Raw genomic sequence first — 25,029 nt, forward strand, 5'->3', positions numbered from 1 at the left:
CGACCCGGCCCCATGACGCGTCACAGCCTCTTAACCCGCGTTGCAGTGTGGGAGTGACACGAGCAGGAGCCTTCCCCGCATCCTCACACAGCAGCCCCGCCGATCTCCAAGAAGGTAAGGAGACCGAGGACCGGGTGCTGGGAGTGGTGTATTATTAATGAGCAGGAGATTGAGGATGGGGTCCGGGGAGGGGGGGGGGGAAGCTGGAGGCTGGGATTGCGATGATGAGGAGGAGGAGGAGGGAGGGTTGTGGGGGTGCAATGATGAGGAGACTGAGGATGGAGTGTGGGCGGGGGTCGTGTGTGATGATAAGCGCCAGGATGGGGTGTGGGAAGGCAATGATGATGAGGTGTGTGCGGGGGGATGGGGGGTGCAACAGGGGGGATGCAATGATGATGAGGAGGAGGCGTCTGAGGATGGGGTTTTAATGATGAGACCGAGGATTGGGGGGGGGAAATAATATGGAGTGCGGGGGTGAAGAGCCAAGAATGGGTGGGGTTTGATGATGAGACTGAGGGTGAGGTGTATGGGGGGATGAGAATAACGAGGATAGAGCGGAGGGGCATTAGGGTGATAAGCTGACCAAGCAAGGGGTGGGGGGGGTTGATAAGACAGAGGATGGGGTGAGGGGTAAGCGGTGTATGGCAGTATTATATTCAGAGGTTACAGTGTGTGGCAATATTATATTCAGAGGGCACAGTGTGTGACAGTATTGTATTCAGAGGGTTTAGTGTGTGGCAGTATTATATGCAGGGGGTACAGTGTGTGGCAGCATTATATTCAGAGGGTACAATGTGTGGCAGTATTATGTTCAAGGGTACAGTGTATGACAGTATTAAATTCAGAGGGTACAGTGTGTGGTAGTATTATATGCAGGGGGTACAGTGTGTGGCAGTATTATACTCAGAGGGTACAGTGTGTGGCAGAATTATATGCAGGGGGTACAGTGTGTGGCAGCATTATATTCAGAGGGTACAGTGTGTGGCAGAATTATATGCAGGGGGTACAATGTGTGGCAGCATTATATTCAGAGGGTACAGTGTGTGGCAGTATTATATTCAGAGGGTATAGTGTGTGGCAGTATTGTATGCAGGGGGTACAGTGTGTGGCTGCATTATATTCAGAGGGTACAATGTGTGGCAGTATTATGTTCAGGGGGTACAGTGTATCGCAGTATTATATCCAGGGGTACAGTGTGGGGCAGTATTATATTCAGGGGGTATGGTGTGTGGCAATAATATATTTAGATGGCACAGTGCGTGGCAGAATTATATTCAGTAGGTACAGTGTATGGTAGTATTATATTCTGGGGTACAGTGTGTGGCAAATATATTTAGAGGGTACAGTGTGTGGCAGTATTATATTCAGGGGACACAGCATATGGCAGTATTATATTCAGGAGGTACCGGTTGTGATAGTATTATATTCAGTGGGTACAGTGTGTTGCAATAATATATTTAGAGGGTACAGTGGTAGGCAGTATTATATTCAGGGGGAACAGTATTTGGCAGAATTATAATGTGTTATAATGAATATTGTCTTTATACAGAGGATTTGGATCTGCTGACAAATTAAGGAACCAATGATATTCTGGCCTCAGACTCTGCAGAGAAGATGGAGCTGGAAGAAGACCTGGCGTCTACACCAGATGAAGAAGAAAAGGAAAGACAACAGAGAAGACGTCACTCAGGTCACTGATATCATTGTGATTTCTCCTGACTGTCCCATAAGCTGGAGTAACTTGTAAGTTCCGCAGTGATGATGGGTGACACTGTACCCCATTCTTTGGCTCTACAGCTGTTGCAAAACAGCAACTTCCTAAATTCCTGATGCTCTTCAAACATGATGGGAGTTGTAGCTTTACAACAGCTGGAGAGCCACTTGAACCAAGGTGATTGGGTCCAAGCACTCTGACCCCCACCATCAAAATGGGCTGCTTATTTTAATATGCCTGGGCCTATTTTTGGCCCAGTCCAGCCCTGCCTGTAAGTCACTTATATAACTGTGTATTCTCCTGACTGTGTCCCATCAGTGCTGTAGTCACTGATATCTTTGTGCGACCGAGTAAGAGGGTTGTCGGGGATTGGGAAAGCGGGTCGTCAGGGGGTAGGAGCCCAGGACAATTTTTTGCATTGGGGCCCTGTGGTTTCTATGGTTGTGTGTACTTTATTGGGGTTCTTTTTACTGTGATTTGACCACAAATTATACATTTTTGTACGGTATGGGGGAGATTTATCAAAACCTGTCCAGAGGAAAACTTGCTAAGTGGCTCATAACCAATCAGATCGCTTCTTTCATTTTTCAGATGCCTTTTCAAAAATGAAAGAAGTGATCTGATTGGTTGCTATGAGCAACTCAGCCACTTTCCTCTGGACAGGTTTTTATAAATCTCTGCCTATAAGCCCATTAATGGGTTGTGTAATATTTGCAGAAAACTAAACAATTTATTTCAGTTGACACCTTATCATGAGTATGATATTAAAACTATTTTTAAAATGAAGAAAGTCAGAGGCAATATTTTTATTTGGCGATTGGAAACATTTTTGTTCTGGGAAAAAAAAAGTCTTGGAAGTAAGAAAAACTAGTACTGAATCATAGATACTCTGCATTTTTTATGAAAACTTTAATAAAAGAAAAAAGGGGGAATGGAAAAATGAGCCGGCCGGAGTGAAACGTTCGGTCCGGTCGGCTCATTTTTGCGCCGTATGCGCTTTTACGACCGGACCTCAAACCGTGGTTGACCACAGATTTAGGTCCGGTTGTAAAAGCACATACGGCGCAAAAATGAGCCGACCGGACCGAACGTTTCACTCCGGCCGGCTCATTGAAATGAATTACATACGGGAGCGCATACGAAGGCATACGGGAGCGCAAGGTTTTAGCTCCCCCCTGCCGTATGCGTGAACCCAGTAGTGTGTGAACCCAGCCTAAGTAGGGTATCATTTTAATCGTATGGACCTACAGAATAAAGATAAGGTGTCATTTTTACCAAAAAAGGGACTGTGTAGAAACGGAAGCCCCCAAAAGTTACAAAATGGCGTGTTTTTATTTTTCAATTTTGTCTCACAATGATTTTTTTTTCCGTTTCACCATAGATTTTTGGGTAAAATGACTGATGTAATTACAAAGTAGAATTGGTGGCACTAAAAATAAGCCAGTATATGGATTTTTAGGTGCAAAATTGAAAGAGTTATGATTTTTTAAAGGTAAGGAGGAAAAAACGAAAATGCAAAAAAACGGAAAAACACCGAGTCCTTAAGGGGTTGAAGTCCCATGCAAATCAATGGGAAGTGTATGTTCCCATATAACTTCCATATGGCTGGAGATATTTCAATACCTGGTACACATATTACGGGTCGGGATGGGAGGTCGGGATAGGAGGTCGAGATAGGAGGTCGGGATATAACAACAATATATGAGGACAGGATATGAAGTCAAAAGCTTCCTCCTTTGTTTATTTTTCTCCTCAACAAGGATTAGGAAGGAAAAACTGGGCAACGCTGGGTACTCAGCTAGTATATAGATAAAACTCAGTGTATGTATGTATGTATGTATGTTCCACAAAAACGTCCAAATGGCTAAATATATTAACATGAAACTTGGCACACGTGTTACTAATGTCAACAACAAACATAGGATAGGTAATTTAACCCTTACTCACCACCATTTGCCCGGGGTGGGGTTTATGTTTAAGGTCTCATACAAGTCTATGGGAAATATAGGTTACTGCATAACTTCCAAACGGCTGGAGATATTTCGATAATACTTGGTCACGTTACTTATATGTCCACTTAAAATATAGGTTAGTTGATTTAACCCTTAACTACCCCCCCCCCCCCCATTTGTGAGGGTCAGGGTTTTTGTTTAAAGTCCCAGCAAATCAATGGGAAATGTATGTTCCCACATAGCTTCCGTACGGCTGGACATATTTCAATACCTGGTACACGTATTACAGGTCGGGAAAGGAGGTCGGGATAGGAGGACGGGATGGGATAGGATGACGGGATAGGAGGTCGAGATAGGAGGACGGGATAGGTCGTCGGGATAGGAGGTCGGGATATGACAACAATATATGAGGACTGGATGTGAAGTCAAAAACTTCCTCCCCTGTTTATTTTCCTCCCCAACAAGGATTAGGAAGGAACGGCTGGAGATATTTCAATACCTGGTACACATATTACGCGTCGGGGTTGGAGGATGGGACAGGAGGACGGACAGGAGGTCGGGATATGACAACAATATATGAGGACTGGACATGAAGTCAAAAGCTTCCTCCTTTGTTTATTTTCCTCCCCAACAAGGATAAGGAAGGAAAAACCGGGCAACGCCGTGTGTCTTTAAAATTTCTGTTTTATTTTATTTTTCATGAAACAATACAAATACAGAAATCTCAAAACATCAAAAATAGAAAAGATAAATAAAATAAATTAATTAAAATAAAAAAAGTATAAGGTTGCAACAAATAAAAAGGAACAACTTATGATATCCGTATCAAGTTGTTAAAGTACTAAAAGGTCAATAGAACCCTCATAACAAGTTAATAAAAAGTAATACATACTCTAATCTACTGTAACTTTGTTTTGGATACTCCCTATTAACAATATAGTAAAAAAAATTGAACTTGGTTTTAAACACAACTGATGTAGATGACCTCAGAAGGCAGGACGGGTTTATGTGGTTTGCATATTCTTTTGCTACTTAAACAGACTGAATATAAATATAAAGAAAAAAGTTAAATAATAGTTAGAAAATAATAAAAAAATAAAAAAAATAAAAAAAAAATAAATCCACCTTTGTTAGCAAGCTTTTTGCTAGAGTAGAAATCACAGAAATGGTTATAGTTTTTTTTGTTTTTGTCCTTTTTCTTCAGTTTATGGGGGGGAAAGGTGTTAATTTTGGCACAAAAACATTTTTGCCCACCAAAATCAGCAATTTAGTCATAAAAAAAAAATTTAAGTGGCACGAAAATGAAGTCTCACATATTTTAATAGCAGCACAAGAGACCTTTGAAAATGTGAGGAGAAAAAAAAAGTGTGATTAATATCGCTGGAACAAAAATGACAGAAGTTTTTGAATATCTCCTCCATGTATTGTGTTATTTGTTCTGTATAAAATAATAAATGACACCCCATATTTTTAACCTGCTCTCATGAGGGAAACCAGCAAAAGATTAAAGAGGAATTGACACTTTTAGAAGTCAGGTGGGTTTTACTGCTGTAACCCCTCCAGGGATAAGTTATCACACTACAGGTTAATTACAAGCAGTAGTATGGATTGGTGCACGATCTAAAATAGGTGGACAGGTCATATACATACCTCCCAACCGTCCCGGATCCAGCAGGACATTCCCGCTTTTGCGGTGATGTCTCACCGTCCCAGAACAGCCCCAATGTCCCTTATGAGGCACATACAGTTAAATGCGGTTCTCAGTGGGAAGTTTGACAGGGTGAAGAGGCATTGGCTCCTCACCCTGTCAATCACTCGTGCCTGTGGCTTCATTAAGCAAGCAGATCCAAGAGGCTGGACCCTTCCTTTGTGCTCTGGTGCACGAGTGAGGTCATCAGACGCCGGAGCGCAGAGGAAAGACCAGAAGAAGAAGCTGTGCTGAGCTGCAGGAACCGACAGATGAAGAGGACCAAAGAGAACAGGAGCCGACCGGGAAGAAAACCAGCAGAAGGTAAGTATACCGGAGGGAGGGGACCTACTATGGGGGACCCTGCTGCTGCCTACTGTGGGGGGGGGGGGACCAACTATGGGGGACCCTGCTGCCGCCTACTGTAGGGGTACATACTATGGAGAACCCTGATGCTGCTGCCTACTGGGGGGGGGGACCTACTATGGGGGACCCTGCTTCTGCTGCCTACTGTGGGGGGGACCAACTAAGGGGGGACCCTGCTGCTGCTGCTTCCTACTGTGCGGGGGGGGCCTACTATGGGGGACTCTGCTGCTGCCTACTGTTGTGGGGACCTACTATTGGGGACTCTGCTGCTGCTGACTACAATGGGGAGGAACCGAGCACTGAGCCGCAGGGGCAGACAGACAAAGAGGACTGAAGATAACAGCCGCAGGAGCCAACCGGGAAGAAAACCAGCAGAAGGTAAGTATACCGGAGGGAGGGGACCTACTATGGGGGATCCTGCTGCTGCCTACTGTGGGGGGGGGACCAACTATGGGAGATCCTGCTGCTGCCTACTGTGGGGGGGACCTACTGTGGGTGGGGTCTACCATGGGGGACCCTGCTGCTGCCTACTGTGGCAGGACCCTGCTGCTGCCTACTGTGGGGGGGGTACCTACTATGAGGGCTATGGGGGCCCCTGCTGCTGCCTACTGTGGGGGGAGACTGCTTTCTCCTATGGGGGGGGGAACTCTGCTGCTGCCTACTATGGGGGGGGGAACTCTGCTGCTGCCTACTATGGGGGGGGGAAACTCTGCTGCTGCCTACTATGGGGGGGGAAACTCTGCTGCTGCCTACTATTGGGGGGGGGGGGGAACTCTGCTGCTGCCTACTATGGGGGGGGGACTCTGCTGCTGCCTACTATGGGGGGGGGGAACTCTGCTGCTGCCTACTATGGGGGGGGGAACTCTGCTGCTGCCTACTATGGGGGGGGAACTCTGCTGCTGCCTACTATGGGGGGGGGAAACTCTGCTGCTGCCTACTATGGGGGGGAACTCTGCTGCTGCCTACTATGGGGGGGGGGGAACTCTGCTGCTGCCTACTATGGGGGGGGGGGAGACTCTGCTGCTGCCTACAATGGGGGGGGGGGAACTCTGCTGCTGCCTACTATGGGGGGAAACTCTGCTGCTGCCTACTATGGGGGGAAACTCTGCTGCTGCCGACTAGGGGGGGGGGGGGGAGGAAACTCTGCTGCTGCCTACTAGGGGGGGGGGGAAACTCTGCTGCTGCCTACTAGGGGGGGGGGAACTCTGCTGCTGCATACTGGGGGGGGGGGGAACTCTGCTGCTGCCTACTAGGGGGGAACTCTGCTGCTGCCCACTAGGGGGGAAACTCTTCTGCTGCTACTATGGGGGAACTGAACTGTTGCCACTATGTAGCAAACTGTTGCCTACTATGGAGGGACATTTGCTTATTATGGGGGAAACTGATGCCTACCTAATGTCGGGGGCTACCTACTACATTCCTGAAGGGACCTGTCTACTTACTGGAGCGACCTAACGAGGGACTTTCCAACTACTAAGGAGGCATTATTACAGTTTGGGGCATTATAGTTTTTTAAAAAGATGCAGAGCCCAAAATGTTTTTTTCCTGCCATGTTCTCCAGACAGGAGTCGTATGCCAGAAGAAATCATCATGGCGTCTGAGCTGGAGAAGAAAAAGGAAAGTGAACAAGATCAAAGAAGATGTCACCTCATATAACTGTATGTAATCTCTTCTATGGTCTGTAGTGGTAATGAAGGGAGTTGTTGTCAGTCTGTCAATATAGGACGTCCTTCTAAACTTAGGTGACAGACTGACAATATTATTGCTGTTAAAGGCGTATTCCTATTCTGCAGGTGCAGGCGTGATTAGGGACTGGCTGAGGGCGGGGTTACGGTGTGACTGAAGGCATGGTTAGGGTGTGGCAATGGGTGCAGTTAGGGGAATGGCTTGTCCCTCCATGCTTTCAGCAAAAGTTGGGAGGTATGCATATATCCTGTCACATCAGCCATAACATTAAAACCACTGGACAGGTAGAGTGAATAAAGGAGGGATGTATAAGGCAATAAATGAACAGTCATTTGTTGAAGCTGATGTGTTGAAAGAAGCAAAAATGGGCAAGCATACGGATCTGAACAACTTGACTTGACATGAGACAAACTGTGATGGTAGACAACATAGTGTCACAGAACATCTCCAAAATGGCAGATATAATGCATAAAACCTGATATACAATGGATAATGCCCACCAAAATTGGTCCTCGAAAGTACAGCTGGTGAACTCATTGATAGGCATGGTAAGTGAAAACATTGTATTTTTTGGCAGGGTGTATGTTATTTGCTTACCTGGAGGGGAGATCGCCCCAGAATGCACTGTTAAAAAAAAAAGGCAAGCAGGGGCAATGAAGTGAAAAATAAACTTCTCAACAATGTGTAGTTAGCTTATCAAATGAAATCACTCTTCAACAGATGACATTCTTCTCTGTGATCTCTTTTTCCAAGAGCCTTCTCTGGTTGTACCTACGCTTGCAAAAGTAACCAATAATAGGATTCCATTTAATTGTTTAGGACCAATATACAACATGCTTACTTAAATATAACTGATCAAAGTCATGTATATGTTAAAACAAATATCAAATCCTAAAAGACCACTTGACTATAATCAGGATCTGTTTTTGGTTCCAGTATTTCTGACAGCTGTCAGCAGGATGGTATAAAATGAAATAATTTTGCATAATGCCATGGTCAATTGTACTATCCACAAATGTATCTTTCAGTGACTGCTATGACAACTAGGAATGGCAAAGCAAGTGGAGCTTTTCAGCATAGCTAATATAGGGAGTAGAGATGAGTGAAGTTACAGTGATTCGATTCGTCACAAACTTCTCGGCTAGGCAGTTGCTGACTTTAGCCTGCATAAATGAGTTCAGCTTTCAGGTGCTCCGGTGGGCTGGAAAAGGTGGATATAGTCCTAAGAAAGAGCCCCAGCCCACCGGAGCACCTGAAAGCTGAACTAATTTATGCAGGATAAAGTCAGCAACTGCCGAGCCGAGAAGTTCGTGACAAATCGAATCACTGTAACTTCACTCATCTCTAATAGGGAGGTTCTTATCAGATGACTTCCCACTATAACACAAATGCCATACAAAAGGAATACTGAGACAACCCCTTAGATACAAAACAGATATTCATTTTTGTAATCATCATACTCTACATCAATCTTTGGCTGTAAATGCATGCTGGGAGTTATAGTTTATCGACAGCTGGAGGCCCAGTGGTTGGGAAACACTGAATTGTATATCAAAAGTAGCTTTTATATCTGCTGAATACTCAGATATACAACATACAACAGATAAGAGTTAAAACATTAACAATATAAAAGTAAATTCACACAGGTTAGGTTTAATGTAGTTGGGTTTAATGTGCATTAGGATAAGAAGAATAAAAATAACCAAAGTAAAATAGGTCATGAAAAATATTCCTATCTCCAGAATTTCTAGGGGACTATTAGCAACTTTTATTTTTACAAATGATTTATTGACTTGCTTCTACTATAATCCACACATAGGAATGTCATATGCAATCCCACACATCACTTACCAAGTAACAGAACATCGGATATCATATACTTCATTAAATATATAAAAAAAAATAAACAAAAAGTGTGCAAAAATGTGAAATCTAGAAAACATATTTTTTTCAAAATGGTATCAATTTCATTTTTTTAACCAAAATGTGAACAGTAATATAAAATGAAACTTAAAAACATAATAAAAAAAAAAAACAAGAAACAGCCTTTCTTATCGTTTTAATAACAAAACATTATGAATTCTTCCAACTATTTAAATTACTTTAGTTTACAATCCAAAGAGAGGTCAAAGCATTTTTTTAATGTGGAATAATTTTATTTTTGGCTGCTTAACATTTTACTGGGCTCAATGTTAATGAACAAAGATTTTTTTTTCCTATCATGTCCATCGAATAATCTAAACGTTTTGACTAGATAGGGTCATATACATGCCAGATTAAAAAGGGGTTCGCTACTGGCCAGCGTTCGAAACTTAATGTTCCGAACGTTGTTTTCACGTTGCCATGGTCAGCCAGCCTCCTTGTAACGTCACAGCCATGCCCCCTCAGTGCAAATCTATGGGAGGGGGCGTGACGGCCGTCATGCCCCATCCCATTGACTTGCATTGAGTGGGCGTGGCTGTGACTTCACGAGGGGCCTGGCCGACAGAAAACAGTGTTCGGAACATTTAGTTCCAAATGCTGGCCAGTGGAGTACCCCTTTAAGAATAGGATTTTTGTGATATCTATGTGTTCATATAAATTCATCCCCCCCCCCCCCCCCCCCCCCCATAAATGCAGACTATTCTGTATCTCTCTTGAACAAGTTCCATACAGTACATGACTTGGAGCCTATTTAACATCTTCTCAGACTTCTATTAAAAAAGGGCAAGTTAAAATATACAAACCATAGCATCTGTAGTTGTGTCACATACACATTGCTGGTCTAAGGATGTGCCACGACATACCTCAGGAGAAAACACTGCAGATGGCGCTTTGAGGAAGAAGAATTTGGTAACTGGAGGAAGGAAACTACAACTGATACATACATTTAACCACTTACTCCTCTTGTTTCTTTTTGTACATATTACTCTGATGCACCAGTACTGGTAACAGTGCTTATTTATTGCAAGGTGATGAAAATTTTTGCATCCATGTTATTTCACGTGCATCACCATGATACAATTCTGTAACATAGGCCTGCAAAACTAAACTTTGCACTTAATGATAAAGAACATTCCACCTCACCTGCTTTGTAGGCACCTGAAAAATTAAACATATTGATAGGATATGAGACAATCAGTTTAAAGAAAGAATAAGAAAAACGCCATGCTCACACGAGAGCCATGTAAGTCTAAGACCTGAGATGTATGCAAGTACAGGTTAATGAAATGCTTAAGAACTAACATATTTTGACATATCTGATGACTTGGGGAAAAACAATTATACAATTTTACTCTACTAAAAAAAAAAAAAGCTTCTCCGATTCCTGTTTATGTTCATTTTAAATGTTTCTTCATCAGGAAAACAATTCTTGGTCACAGTCTGTTGAACATGGCCATAGCACAATGAGCTAACGTTAAGTCATCTTACTATCCTATAGTCAAATGTGCCACACAAGTCCTGTGAAGGAATGATGACTGCATGCAATCTTCATTAGTTCTAACCGCACTGTAGGAGGGTGTTCACACAGCACTCTCTTACTCTCTTAGATCTTCCAAATGAAAGGAAGCTGTCAAGTTCCCACCCTTTGGCAGTTGATATTTCTTATGTTTACAAGGCTGCTGTGTACATTTGCTTCTATATTTTGCCAAACATATACAAAGAAAATCCACAGGATCCATTTCAGCCACATGAAATCACAGTGAATCGCTTTGAAATGCAAGACATATTATGAAGGACAATTCCAAGAAGGAAGACCAAAACACATGCAACTAATATGACAGTGCAAACTCCAGACCACGTAGAACTCTTAACAACTCCTCTTCTCTCATGTTCCTCCTCTCCAATATCCTGTGTCATTGCGCCTTGGAGTGGTTGTTGTTCCATAGGCACAGTCACCACAGTGACTGGTTTATGCTGACTTCCCGGTAGTAATCTGCAGCCTATATCACCAGGCAATAAAGCTCTTTCTTTGGTGACTGGAAGAGGCCACATGTAACATCCGTTGCTTGGCAATTTGATAAAAACTGGAGTGTTTTCTGAGGTGTGAGGGATTGCAATAACCGCAACAACATCTGGGTCATCTGGCAATTGTGAAACAGAATATCCAGGGGGTAGCCTTGTCACGCCTCGGCACCAAGGGCATCTAAGGTCTTTCTGGCTAGCCCTCATTTGCTGTAGACATACTGAACAGCAGGTATGTTTGCAGTCAAGCAGTTTAGGTCTTCTTCGAGGACTATAGTAATTAAAACAAATTTGGCATTCTAAAAGAGAATCCTGGGACAGAGTTTCCATGATCGAATGACGTAGTTATTCAATCAAATAGTTATTAACTTTATTCTCTGTATGTAGATGTGAAAGATGCTGAAAATATCTGTAAGAATATAAAAATAAAAGAACAATTAGAAACTGAGGTGTGGTCACTGCTGAGAACATAATACAAGTTAAATTGTTCCATACGTTACAAGTAGCGTTAACACGAAGGGCTTAGACAACTGCCTATAACTGGACCTATAACCAGACCCCAGCCTCAAAGAGTATAGGTCACCCTATTTTTGGGGGAATCAGTGGTTTGTTTGGTGTACTACAAATTTCTCTAATGCATGCAGCCTGTTCAACAGCTGTACAGTTCTTTAAAACCAACCACAACAGGCTCCAATGAAGCAATGCAGTATCCTCAGTACATGCAGGATGTGATGGAGTGTGAAATTATCATCTTCATCAGATTCTTACAGAATTTGACAGAAAAAAAAAACTCATACTGTATACTTCTGTTTAAAAATCTGTATTTTATAAAGATATATGAAATAACTACAAAAGGAGTACTGTTACAGTTCCTTGTGCTTGAGCCTTAGATATTAGACCTAATATATAATTCACTATAAAGAGTTAAAGGGGTTGACAGGCAATCCTAAAAAATACTTGCACTGGCAAATGCTTAATATAGATGTTCCCTATGGTTTTACTGAAGGAAAAAAAAAACACAACAATGAATGTGGAGTGAAGTCCACTTCCTCATTAGTGCCTGCTCAATGACTACAATTACCATGATGCATTTCTCTCTCAGAGTCTTCAGGCCCTGTGCTGAATTTCCCTCCCATTGTTCCCTTCCACCACCAGGTTTCAGAGCAGTTTGTTTACCCTGCTCCGGCACCTTCACCTAGCAGCTGCATCTTCTGTTAGGCTGTCAGAGTGATACAGAGCTCCTACTGAGGCAGCTAATGTCAGCTCAGGGGCTGGCCTGAATAGTCAAGCCAACCCCCCTGAGCAAAGGAGTATGATGACGTGTTTTCTGTGAAAAGGGAGGGGAAGGGAGAAACCAGGAGCAGAATGCAGACGACATGAAAAAGAAAGCAGCTGAACTACAGAGCTTCCTGGGCATGGGGAGCATACAGTGGCTGGGAAAAAGCTTACATCTTATCTAACTGAAGTAGATTACAAAAGGTGTATAAAAGTTTTCATATGCAATTGATTTAGAAATATTTATTACAGTGGGGCAAAAAAGTATTTAGTCAGCCATCAATTGTTCATGTTCTCCCATTTAAAAAAGATGAGGGAGGCCTGTAATTTTCATTATAGGTATACTTCAACTATGAGAGACATAATGAGAAAAAAAATCCAAAAAATCACTTATTTTTAAAGTATTTGGTCACTTACAAACAAGCAAGATTTCTGGCTCTCACAGACCTGTAACTTCTTCCTTAAGAGTCTCCTCTGTCCTCCACTCGTTACCTCTATTAATGGCACCTGTTTGAGGTTGTGGACAGGTGTCTTTTATACTGATAACAAGTTCAAACAGTCACACTCCAAACTCCACTATGGCTAAGACCAAAGAGCTGTCGAAAGACACCAGAAAAATTGTAGACCTGCACCAAGCAAGCAAGCAGCTTGGTGTGAAGAAATCAACTGTGGGAGCAATTATTGGAAAATGGAAGACATACAAGACCACTGATAATCTCCCTCGATCTGGGGCTCCACACAAGATCTCACCCCGTGGTGTCAAAATTATCACACGTGAGATATCACGGTGAGCAAAAATTCCAGAACCACACAGGGGGACCTAGTGAATGACCTGCAGAGAGCTGGGGCCAAAATAGCAAAGGCTACCATCAGTAACACACTACGCTGCCAGGGACTCAAATCTTGCAGTGCCAGGCGTGTCCCCCTGCTTAAAGGGGTACTCCGCTGCTCAGCATTTGGAACAAACTCCCATAGACTTGCATTGAGGGGGCGGGGTGTGACATCATGAGGGATCGGGGCTATGACATCACAAGCTCCTGCCACCAGCGTTCAGAACAGTTTGTTTCAAAAGCTAAGCAGCGGAGTACCCCTTCAAGCCAGTACACGTCCGGGTCCGTCTAAAGTTTGCAAGAGATCATTTGGATGATCCAAAAGAGTATTGTCATATGGTCAAATGAAATTAAAGTAGAACTTTAAACTCAATTCGTCGTGTTTGGAGGAGAAAGAATGCTGAGTTGCATCCAAAGAACACCATACCTACTGTGAAGCATGGGGGTGGAAACATCATGCTTTGGGGCTGTTTTTCTGCTAAGGGATCAGGACGACTGATCCGCGTAAAGGAAAGAATGAATGGGGCCATGTATAGTGAGATTTTGAGTGAAAACCTCCTTCCATCAGCAAGGGCATTGACGATGAAACATGGCTGGGTCTTTCAGCATGACAATGATCCCAAACACACTGCCCGGGCAACGAAGGAGTGGCTTTGTAAGAAGCATTTCAAGGTCCTGGAGTGGCCTAGCCAGTCTCCAGATCTCAACCCCATAGGGAGGGAGTTGAAAGTCTGTGTTGCCCAGCCACAGCCCCAAAACTTCACTGCTCTGGAGGAGATCTGCATGGAGGAATGGGCCAAAATACCAGCAACAGTGTGTGAAAACCTTATGAAGTATTGAGATGAACTTTTGTCAGTGACCAAATACTTAATTTTCCACCATAATTGGCAAATAAATTCTTTAAAAATCAGACAATGTGATTTTATGGATTTTTTTTCTCATTATGTCTCTCAGTTAAGGTATACCTATGATGAAAATTACAGGCCTCTCAAGTGGGAGAACTTGCACAATTAATGGCTGACTATATACTTTATTGCCCCACTGTATTTAGCCAGACTAGCTCTTTAAGGTCATATTAAATATCTTACTATATAAATTGGTCAACCCTATAGAGCCTCATGTATTAGAACTGCCCTGGTTCAGCTTTTTAAGCTGCTTTGAAGGCTTAACTTTTGTTTGGACAACAAGAACACTTTCTATGAGACATAAGGCCTATGTTATTCCTGCCCAAATCTAAATTTCTATATAAATATTACACTTTATTTTCCAGTGTACTGTATTGACTTAAAGCTAAAATAAATTTTACCTACTGTAAGTGGTACAAGAACAATTAACCATGCAAAGGGTGTTGTATCCTACCAAACTAGGTGATGCTTAAAGGGGTTATCCAGGAAAAAGCTTTTTATATATATATATATATATATATATATATATATATATATATATATATATATATATTAACTGTCTCCAGAAAGTTAAACAGATTTGTAAATTATGAATTCGAGTAGAATACAGACATGGCGCACATCTACAATCTTGTATAATGATCTGATTGCTTCTCAGCACAATATCAAAAACTAACAGGTTGTTAGTATACATTTTTGATCAAAAAGTACAAGCCCACTCGCCACATTAAGGCCACCTATTCAGAGTGGGTCCCTAACGTCCCTAGCATAAAATGGCGTAGCATCGGGCGGCGACCACCACCGCCGCGACACAGATGCCCACGGGAGGGGAGCGACCCACTGGCAAAGCGGCCCCAATGCCTCTCAAACCAGTCTATGGGCCGCACCCGCCCGCAGACACAGCGCCACGGCAGCAATGGACGCCGCCCCGCACCACACCAGTGTGAACAAGGTGTAATGGCTCACTTACCTTGCTCTCCCAGTCAGACTGGGAGGCTGCTAGGAGTGAAATGGCCCTAGTGTGGCTAATTACCACCTATATAGGTTTGGGCTGAGGGGGTGGGGAAGAGTGCAGCACATGTTCACAAAAAAAAAAAAAAAAAAAAAAAAAAAAAAAAAAAAAGAAAGGATAGAAAGCACAATATAAATTTGAGTAGAATACAGACATAGCGCACATCTACAATCTTGTATAATGATCTGATTGCTTCTCAGCACAATATCAAAAACTAACAGGTTGTTAGTATACATTATTGATCAAAAAGTACAAGCCCACTCGCCACGTCAAGGCCACCTATTCAGAGTGGGTCCCTAACGTCCCTAGCATAAAATGGCGTTACCACCTATATAGGTTTGGGCTGAGGGGGTGGGGAAGAGTGCAGCACATGTTCAAAAAAAAAAAGAAAAGAAAAGATAGAAATCACAATATGAATTCGAGTAGAATAAAGACATGGCGCACATCTACAATCTTGTATAATGATCTAATTGCTTCTCAGCACAATATCAAAAACTAACAGGTTGTTAGTATACATTTGAATAGGTGGCCTTGACGTGGCGAGTGGGCTTGTACTTTTTGATCAAAAATGTATACTAACAACCTGTTAGTTTTTGATATTATGCTGAGAAGCAATCAGATCATTATACAAGATTGTTGATGTGCACCATGTCTGTTTTCTACCCGAATTCAGATTTGTAAATTACTTCTATTAAAAAAATCTTAATCCTTTCTGTACTTATGAGCTTCTGAAGTTGAGTTGTTCTTTTCTGTCTAAGTTCTCTCTGATGACACGTGTCTCGGGAACCGCCCAGTTTAGAAGAGGTTTGTTATGGGGATTTGCTTCTAAACTTGGCGGTTCCCGAGACACGTGTCATCAGAGAGAACTTAGACAGAAAAGAACAACTCAACTTCAGAAGCTCATAAGTACTGAAAGGATTAAGATTTTTTTTTAATAGAAGTAATTTACAAATCTGTTTAACTTTCTGGAGCCAGTTGATATTTAAAAAAAAGTTTTTTCCTGGATAACCCCTTTAAAGAAAGAGTCATATGTAAACAAACCTCTCAGACACTTTAGGAAACTTATAAATCTACTGTAGTTTTAGCTATGACTGTCTTAGCACCCGAAATGGTCTCCCCTATCTGACGCTTATTCAATTTGGTCTATTTGTGTGGTCCAACTAGACATGAAGTGAGCTATGCCTGTGTGAACAAACTGTAATAGGTTACACAACTTTATAATTCCTAAATATAGCTATGAAAAATGTGTAAACAGATTTGTATAGAAATCACCCACTGGTCATGACTATCTAGGTAAGAGTAGGTTCAAAATGTTCTTTTTAACACATATTTTGATTCCTTTACTGATTCTATTCATTTTTTATGGCATACAAGCTGATGGAAAATAAAATGTATTACTTTAGATCTGCTTTTATCATATCAAGCAGGAACAGTTTTTATAGGATAAAAAAAATAATAATAATATCTAAATATTACTGTGAACCAAAATTGTTTATAATAAGCTGCATTTCCAAGCTCCTTCCATCTACAGATCATGCATGAAAGCACAAATGAATTCACATTTATGGTCTGTGGACCCGCAGTCCTAAAAATATACACACTAAATATGCTTGGAATGTTACAGAAAATCTTCAGCACATCGGTATTTTGAAGACAACATTTCATCCAGCAGTACAAGGCTGTCTGTAAGAAATACCAGGAGCATAGCTAAGTAGGTACAATTGTAGCAGTTGCCCTGGTGCCTTAGGGGACCCAGAGCCCTTATGGGACATGTCAAGACAGTATTCTAAATGGCACTAAAAAGTTTAGGGTCCTTTGAGCATGAAGTTACACCTCTGCTTGTTAGACACACAAAAGGTACACTAAGCAGAGGACTTAGGTAATGTGTACATTGTAATAATTTTTTATTTTATTTATGACAGTGAAACAAAGGACCAACGACAACTTATGGGAAAGTATTTCTTAGTAGGTGGCAGGAAACACCCTTAATGTCCCTCTACATTAACTTCCTTTTATCAAACCCAGCAGCGTGTACTGCACCAGCAATTCTCTGTACAAAGCAAACATCTCTCTGTACTTCCTTCTCTATTCATCATGAACAAACAGTAGAGATGTAACTGTACTGCAACTGTAAAGCAAAACCAAAGTGCTGACATAGCAAAAATTGATTTGGCTTCCTTTGCACTATCATCGTATTACTCTAAATCATAAAGGGAGCAGTTCCAGAGATAGAATTAAATTAGAGTATTTATCTACGATTTCCTAATATAAATGTGGATTCATTTTCAACACAACATTGGATAGCAATTGCAGTATTCTGAGAAACAGTGATATCAAGGGTTGGACACACTAAATATGCAACCTGTGCAGCTTTCCAGGGCCCTGTAGGCTTAAAAAGTAGTTTCCTATTGTTTTAAGATTGAATGTAAGGAGGGGGGGGTGTCAAATTAATGAATATCATGGATACATTTAATACAAAATCTGTAGGGCAGCTATAAGGTGTTCTATTGAAAAGAAAGCCCATATTCTGCTCTTGCACAGGGGCAATCTGCGGTTTGTATCCTAGGAAAACTGTTATCTTGTAGCTGGAGCTCAATGGTATAGTCATGTCTATAGACTGACCAGACAAATTAGAATTTAAAACTTGGTATATGCGTTACAGTCCATATTATGATCAGGGGAATCCTTCCTAATCCCACGTCGTTCCGGTAGAGGATTTTGCAGTCCACTGGTCCAAAAGGAAAGCGAAGTTGTTTCCTTTGAACGCCCAGTGGGGTAAAGGAAAATTAATACACTGCTCAAAAAAATAAAGGGAACACTAAGATAACACATCCTAGATCTGAATGAATGAACTAATATGAAATACTTTCATCTTTACATAGTTGAATGTGCTGACAACAAAATCGCACAAAAATTATCAATGGAAATCAAAATTTATCAACCCATGGAGGTCTGGATATGGAGTCACACTCAAAATCAAAGTGGAAAACCACACTACAGGCTGATAAAACTTTGATGTAATGTCCTTAAAACAAGTCATAATGAGGCTCAGTAGTATGTGTGGCCTCCACGTGCCCGTATGACCTCCCTACAATGCTTGGGCATGCTCCTGATGAGGGGGAGATGGTCTCCTAAGGGATGTCCACCCAGACCTAGACTAAAGCATACGCCAACTCCTGGACAGTCTGTGGTGTAACGTGGCATTGGTGGATGGAGGGAGACATGATATACCTGATCTGATCAATCAGATTCAGGTCTGGGGAACGGGCGGCCAGTCCATAGCATCAATGTCTTACTCTTGCAGGAACTCCAGCCACATGAGGTCTAGCAATGTCTTGCATTAGGAGGAACCTAGGGCCAGCCGCACCTGCATATGGTCTAACAAGGGGTCTGAGGATCTCATCTTGGTACCTAATGGCAGTCAGGCTACCTCTGGCAAGCACATGGAGGGCTGTGTGGCCCCGAAATAAATACCACACCATTACTGACCCACCGCCAAACCGGTAATGCTGGAGGATTTTGCAGGCAGCACAACATTCTTCACGGCGTCTCCAGACTCTGTCACATGTGCTCAGTGTGAACCTGCTTTCATCTGTGAAGAGCACAGGGTGCCAGTGGCGAATTTGCCAATCTTGGTGTTCTCTGGTAAATGCCAAACGTCCTGCACGGTGTTGGGCTGTAAGCACACCCCCACCAGTGGACGTCGGGCCCTCATACCACCCTCATGGGGTCTGTTTCTGAACGTTTGAGTAGACAGAGATGCACTATCTGAGCTGTAGACTCAGTCTCATGCTGCCACTAGAGTAAAAGCACCGCCAGCATTCAAAAGTGACCAAAACATCAGCCAGGAAGCATAGGAACTGATAAGTGGTCTGTGGTCACCACCTGCAGAACCAATCCTTTATTGGGAGTGTCTTGCTAATTGCTTATAATTTCCACCTGTTGTCTGTTCCATTTGCACAACAGCATGAAATTGATTGTCAATCAGTGTTGCTTCCTGAGTGGACATTGTGATTTCACAGAAGGGTGATTGACTTGGCGTTACATTTTGTTGTTTAAGTGTTCCCTTTATTTATTTTTTTGAGTAGTGTATGTTTATCCCAATTTTTTCTGTATATGCTGTATATTATGGCAAAAATTGATAAAAGCTTATATAATTACTGATCTCTATGTGATTTTTGGAATTCCAAGTGACCATGGAATTCCAAGGAAGGGTGCATTAACACCACGCTTTGGGTATAAGGCAGTCGGCGGGAGAATTTTAAAAACGGCTGCTGCAATATCCCCTCCATACCCCATTCATTTCAATGAGCCGGAAAGCGTCAGCTAGTGACTCTGGTCGGCTAATTTTTAGACCATATCCGGTTTTGTTGCCTGACTGAAAATCGTGGTCTGCCACAGCTTTCAGTCCGGCAACCAAACTGATATGGTTTAAAAATGAGCCGACCAGAGTCAATAGCTGGGGCACGGAGCGTAAATGGCGGGGGCACAGCAGGGATGCGGCAGCAGGGATGCGGCAGCAGGTGGTTGTTAAACTCTCCTGCCGGACCCAGCTGCCGTATACCTAAAATGTGGTACAGAAAACCCAAGCAGTCTCTAAGATTATCTCAACCTGTACAATGATATACAATATTTGTTATTTTCCATTAAAGGAAATCTGTCATCAGAATCACCCGCACTAAACCTGTTACACAGGCTTGTAGTGCGGGTGATCCTGATTAAAACGCTTCTTACCTGGTTAAAAATGGTTCAGCGGTTCTTCAGATATCTTTATTTTAGTTTTCTGTTATTCCCTGGCTTGGGATTCAGTGGGAGGTGTTATCATCTCAGACTCGGCTATACGTCATTCTAGCTGGGCGGAGCTGCCGCCCGGCTCATGAATATTCATGAACTTATCCTCGTAGTCTAACTCCTTTTTCTAGGTCTGGTGGGGAGGGCCGCGCATGCGCCGCGTTCCGTACACCCGGAAGCGGCCCTCCCCACCAGACCTAGAAAAAGGAGTTAGACTACGAGGATTAGTGCGGATGATTCTGACGACAGATTTCCTTTCAAAGAATGGCAGGCTCTGCATCCTGTGTCTAGGAAATGCTCAAGCAAACATTCATGGCATCCTCTCTCCTACCGAGTTACCTATCAATGTAGTAGACTATCATGCAGTACAAGCCATTACATTACAGAGAACAATACCAAAGTACAACTATATGGGATAAAACACAATCTAGCTGCCTCCAGTCTATGTAATTTTACTCGTTTCAGGTCATTGCATTTCTATCTATGTCATGGGGAAAGTAATGGAGGTCACATTAGTTCTATATTTATTCTCTAAGGCCATACAATATTTACCTAGTACAACTAGAACCTGTCACATTGCTTTCTCCACAGGCAGTATGCAATAGACCAGGAGGAGCGGAGAAGATATGGTTCGGTGGAAAATGTTCTGTATAACATACTGTAGTTCCAGTCTGTAGTATTCATGAGAGATAAGCCCCTCCCACTCTGCTCCCTGCCCCTCCCATCAGTGATTGACAGTCTGTCCAGAAGAATAGGTGGGAAACAATCCCCTCAAGTATACAACAGACTCTCTGAACATCCTTTCAACTATTCTACTTTGGACTTGGACAACTGCTGGTGTCCTGAGATTAGTTATGGGGGATAAACGGGGTTATTGGTAACTTTCCTCATGGTCCAGGAAAGTAAGGGTGTTATCTTATGGGTATTATCTTATTCCAACTAGGTAAACTTTCCTTCCAAGCTGCTGCACTGTCACTGATGTCTATGACAGGAAGCTGAATGTCACTGTTGACCATGTTCAGCTTCCTCTTCATCTCCTACACTTTATCATTGAAATATGACAACTGGATCAGGCAGTTGTCCCTATGATGAGGAAAATCACTACCAAAAGAACTTTGTCTAATCATTAAAGGTCTGGGGGCTCTAACAAATAAAGGCCTATTCATGTTGCTCTCCAGTCCTCAGTATGCTCTAGTACCACCACAGTAACTGGTAGGACAATACGGAAATGAATACAGGGCAATGCCCATAACACCACATATCCTGCTATTACAAGTCTCTAGATAACAAAAATAAACTGCACATACTAAGTATTTACCCTGCATGGACACACCCCAACCTGTGCTATCTTTTCAGACACTGCGTCCCGGCTAATATTAAGATTTGTTTTAATAATCAGTATTGGCATATGATCATTCTTCCCAGCCGTACGATGAGAATGAAAAGCCAATAAGCCAATATGCAGAAGACATCAAGTACTTAGCAGCGGCAAAAGAAAACTACTTGTGAACATTTTGCCCAAAAAAAAAGAAAAGCAAACAACCATGTGACACTGCCTTATGCATGACATGACCTTATTCTGCCTTACGGAAGTCTACATTTTACTTTATTTATTGTTATTGGTATTACTGTCATTCTTTTAAGCCAGAGCCTTAACATCATGTATATTGTACCCAGAATGGCCTAAAATCTGAGCTAGGTGTTTACATTGCAAATGAATGCCAATGCAGCTGACTTTGCAAATGATCTGCACATTTTACATCCTATCTCCTAAACCCCACACATATATACATAATCCATTAAATCAATTAAGAATCTCCTAAGCCAAAAGGATCCACCAGAATCGGATATATATGGAAATGTGACACTGTAGCAACAAATTATGTGAAGGGTTAAATCTTGCCGTTCCTAACAGGATCACACAGTTTTACTGTTTGTGTTTGGTCAATACACAAAACCAACAGTTTTTAAAGAAAAAAAAATTAGTCTACGTAAAATATGTTCCGGCATACATAAGATCTAATTCCAGAATGTATAATAGGTAATGTAAACAGTCACATGGTCACCGCCATTCACAGACAACTGAAAATAGAATATCATTAACCAAGGAGATTATAAAAGAACATGTACCTGAGGTTCACCTGTACTAGCTGAAACTAGTTTACCCTAAACTGATATCATAGGCTACGTACCTTCCAAGAGCATTGTATGACTTGTATGATACAGTATAATAAAATACAGCCTAGAACACACAGGAATTGGGATGCATTGGGCTGAGTGTGCCTATGAGTTTGCAATGTTACATGCACCTAGGAATACGTGAAGAAGGTCTCATTGCTAGCAACAGACATAAAATAGATAGCAAATGTGAACAGCACTGGATTCAGTAGTCTACATTCCCAGCCAAATTCTTACAGTATGACATCAGGCAAAACACTGTCCCCTGTGTATTCAGCTATATACATCCAGCAGCTAGTCCTCTATGTATGTATACCAAACACAGTGCTGACCAGGGATGTGCACAGACACAGGGGCTCAAGAAGGAAAAAAAAGGGCACTCCTAATTCAAAAATGTTTGGAAAAACCTTATGTGTTAACACAACACCGTTCCTGAAAGGTAAGGGACCATCAGCAGTCATATCAGCTGAATGGGACCTGCATCACCCCAGTAAGGGCATTATAGGGCAGGTGCATTAAAAGGGCAGGGGGGCTCAAGCCCCCTTGCGTTCACACGGAGTAAATCAAGAGGGATTCACGACAAAAAAATTACGGGCGGAAAAAAGAATTTTATTTTCGTTTGAAATTGCGCGCGGAAGGGAAGGGTGAAGGGTTTTTCAGCCATTTCCGCGCAAATTCCGTGCGAAAACAATGTCGGGCGGAATATTTTTTTTACCATTGACTTATTTAACCATTGAATTATACTATTGGATTCTGCTCGCGGATTCCGCTTGAAGAATGAACATGCTCTTTGTTCAAGCGGAACCGAATTCAGCGTTGGAATTCCGCTAGCAGAATTTCCGCAGTGTGAACAGGACAGCGGAAAAAAACATTAAAGTCAATGGGCAGAGGAGATGTGAATTAATTTGGAGCGGAGAATTCAAGAGGAATTACTCGAGTAAATTCCTCTCGAATTACTCCGTGTGAACGCACCCTAAGTCTATGTGTGCATGTCCCCCAATCTACATAGACCAGTGTTTCCCAACCAGGGTGCCTCCAGCTGTTGCAAAACTACAACTCCCAGCATGCCCGGACAGCCGTTGGCTGTCCGGGCATGCTGGGAGTTGTAGTTTTGCAACAGCTGGAGGCACCCTGGTTGGGAAACACTGACATAGACTATACATGAGCAAGTGCCTTTGTTTCTAGTTCCACACTGGCATTGCTGCAGCACCTCTCTAGCTGTCCCATAGAGAGTCTAGCTGTCTATGCTGTGCTCCCAAGTGATCACACTGGACATTACCTGGCTGTCCTAGGCTCCAGCTCCTGCATAGCGCTGTCAGCTGCCAGGGCGTTGTGTAATGCAGGCAGGAGGCGACAAGAAGGAAGCAGCACGGGGCTTTGTTCTGCCAGCAGTGAATCAGACAGACAGCAAACCCAATGACAGCATCCTCTTTACTGATCACAAAAGTAAATCATTGCCCCTATCTACCATGCCAGCTGCTGGAGGATGCAGCCACCCATCTCATGCCCAGCTCAGGTCTGCCACTATTTACATTCCTTGTTTACAAGCTAGGACCAAAAGTCAAAACAAAATGTATTCAATAGACAGCTGCTGGGCTAGGTCCTTGCTGCAACACACAACAACATAAACATTCAATTACATTGTATCCATTCATGACAATGCAGCAGAGAGTCAGCCCCAGAACAGGGGATATGCTGTTTACACAATACAGAAGGCAAGACAGACAATACCCCACAACTGGCAATAGAAATCTACTACTAGCACCTAGAATTGTCATGCCATCCAGGGCTGGTTTACCTCCAAACTCCTATAGTCCAGCCTGGCAGAGCCATGGGCACATAGATCAGCATTGGCAGTGACAGGAGAGGCTCCAGCACAGCAGTCTGCAGAGGATAAGGCACTCACCTGGTGGTGGGGAGCCCTGCTCCCAGCAATGAGCACCCAGCCAGAGACTCCGCTGCACTGCCAGCTCCAGCACTGCGCTGTGTTGTGTCTGGGCTGCTCCTTTCTTGTCAGCTGCTGAGCAGGGAGAGGAAGGGGAGTTTCTTCTGCCTGTTACACAGGAGTCATAGAAAGTAGTTACACTTCCCCCTCACCTAAATAGCATGCCCCTAATATCCAGTGCAGTCATCTACTAGGAATACAAGTTATCAGCCTGTTTTTGTAACAAAGAAAATGGGAGGAAGGAGTGTGGAGTGAAGCACCACACCCCACCAGGGCAGTGACAGATGCTTCTTGTTAAAGGATCCCAAACATGGAAAATCTGACTGCATGACATATTACAATATTAAAAAGTGTAACTCTGACTTGGAAGCACTTCAAAGATAGAGAAGAGTGCAGAAGCAGCATGCAGTTCCTTAGAATCTTGTACAGACATTGTGAGTAGAGATGAGCGAACGTACAGTAAATTTGATTCGTCACAAACTTCTCGGCTCGGCAGTTGATGACTTATCCTGCATAAATTAGTTCAGCTTTCAGGTGCTCCCGTGGGCTAGAAAAGGTGGATACAGTCCTAAGAGACTCTCTCCTAGGTATGTATCCACCTTTTCCAGCCCACCGGAGCACCTGAAAGCTGAACTAATTTATGCAGGCTAAAGTCATCAACTGCCGAGCCGAGAAGTTCGTGACGAATCGAATTTACTGTAAGTTCGCTCATCTCTAAGTGTGAGTACAAGCTTTTGGGGAGA

The 25,029-nt window shown here is 42.7% G+C and overlaps 1 protein-coding gene across 4 annotated transcripts; it reads right to left on the reverse strand.

Moving 5' to 3' along the window:
- Positions 1–9,994: 9,994 nt before the first annotated feature.
- On the reverse strand, positions 9,995–24,484 carry RNF152 (ring finger protein 152). Of its 4 annotated transcripts, none has more exons than XM_056518464.1 (2): positions 24,140–24,484; positions 9,995–11,759 (listed from the first exon to the last, which is right to left on the reverse strand). In XM_056518464.1, exon 2 carries the CDS (start codon positions 11,678–11,680, stop codon positions 11,069–11,071), a length of 612 nt encoding a protein of 203 aa, XP_056374439.1. In that variant the 5' UTR covers positions 11,681–11,759; positions 24,140–24,484; the 3' UTR covers positions 9,995–11,068. The 4 variants fall into 4 exon arrangements, with proteins under 4 accessions (XP_056374439.1, XP_056374437.1, XP_056374438.1 ...); XM_056518462.1 differs by having other exon boundaries at positions 24,248–24,483; XM_056518463.1 differs by lacking the exon at positions 24,140–24,484 and adding an exon at positions 23,621–23,776.
- Between the last annotated feature and the right edge of the window lie 545 nt (positions 24,485–25,029).

Source organism: Hyla sarda, chromosome 5 (genome assembly GCF_029499605.1).
Source record: "Hyla sarda isolate aHylSar1 chromosome 5, aHylSar1.hap1, whole genome shotgun sequence".
Lineage (NCBI taxonomy): Eukaryota > Metazoa > Chordata > Amphibia > Anura > Hylidae > Hyla > Hyla sarda.

Coding starts and splice junctions, on each gene's coding strand:
- RNF152 (XM_056518464.1), bottom strand. CDS start 11,680: ATGGAAACTCTGTCCCAGGATTCTCTTTTAGAATGCCAAATTTGTTTT.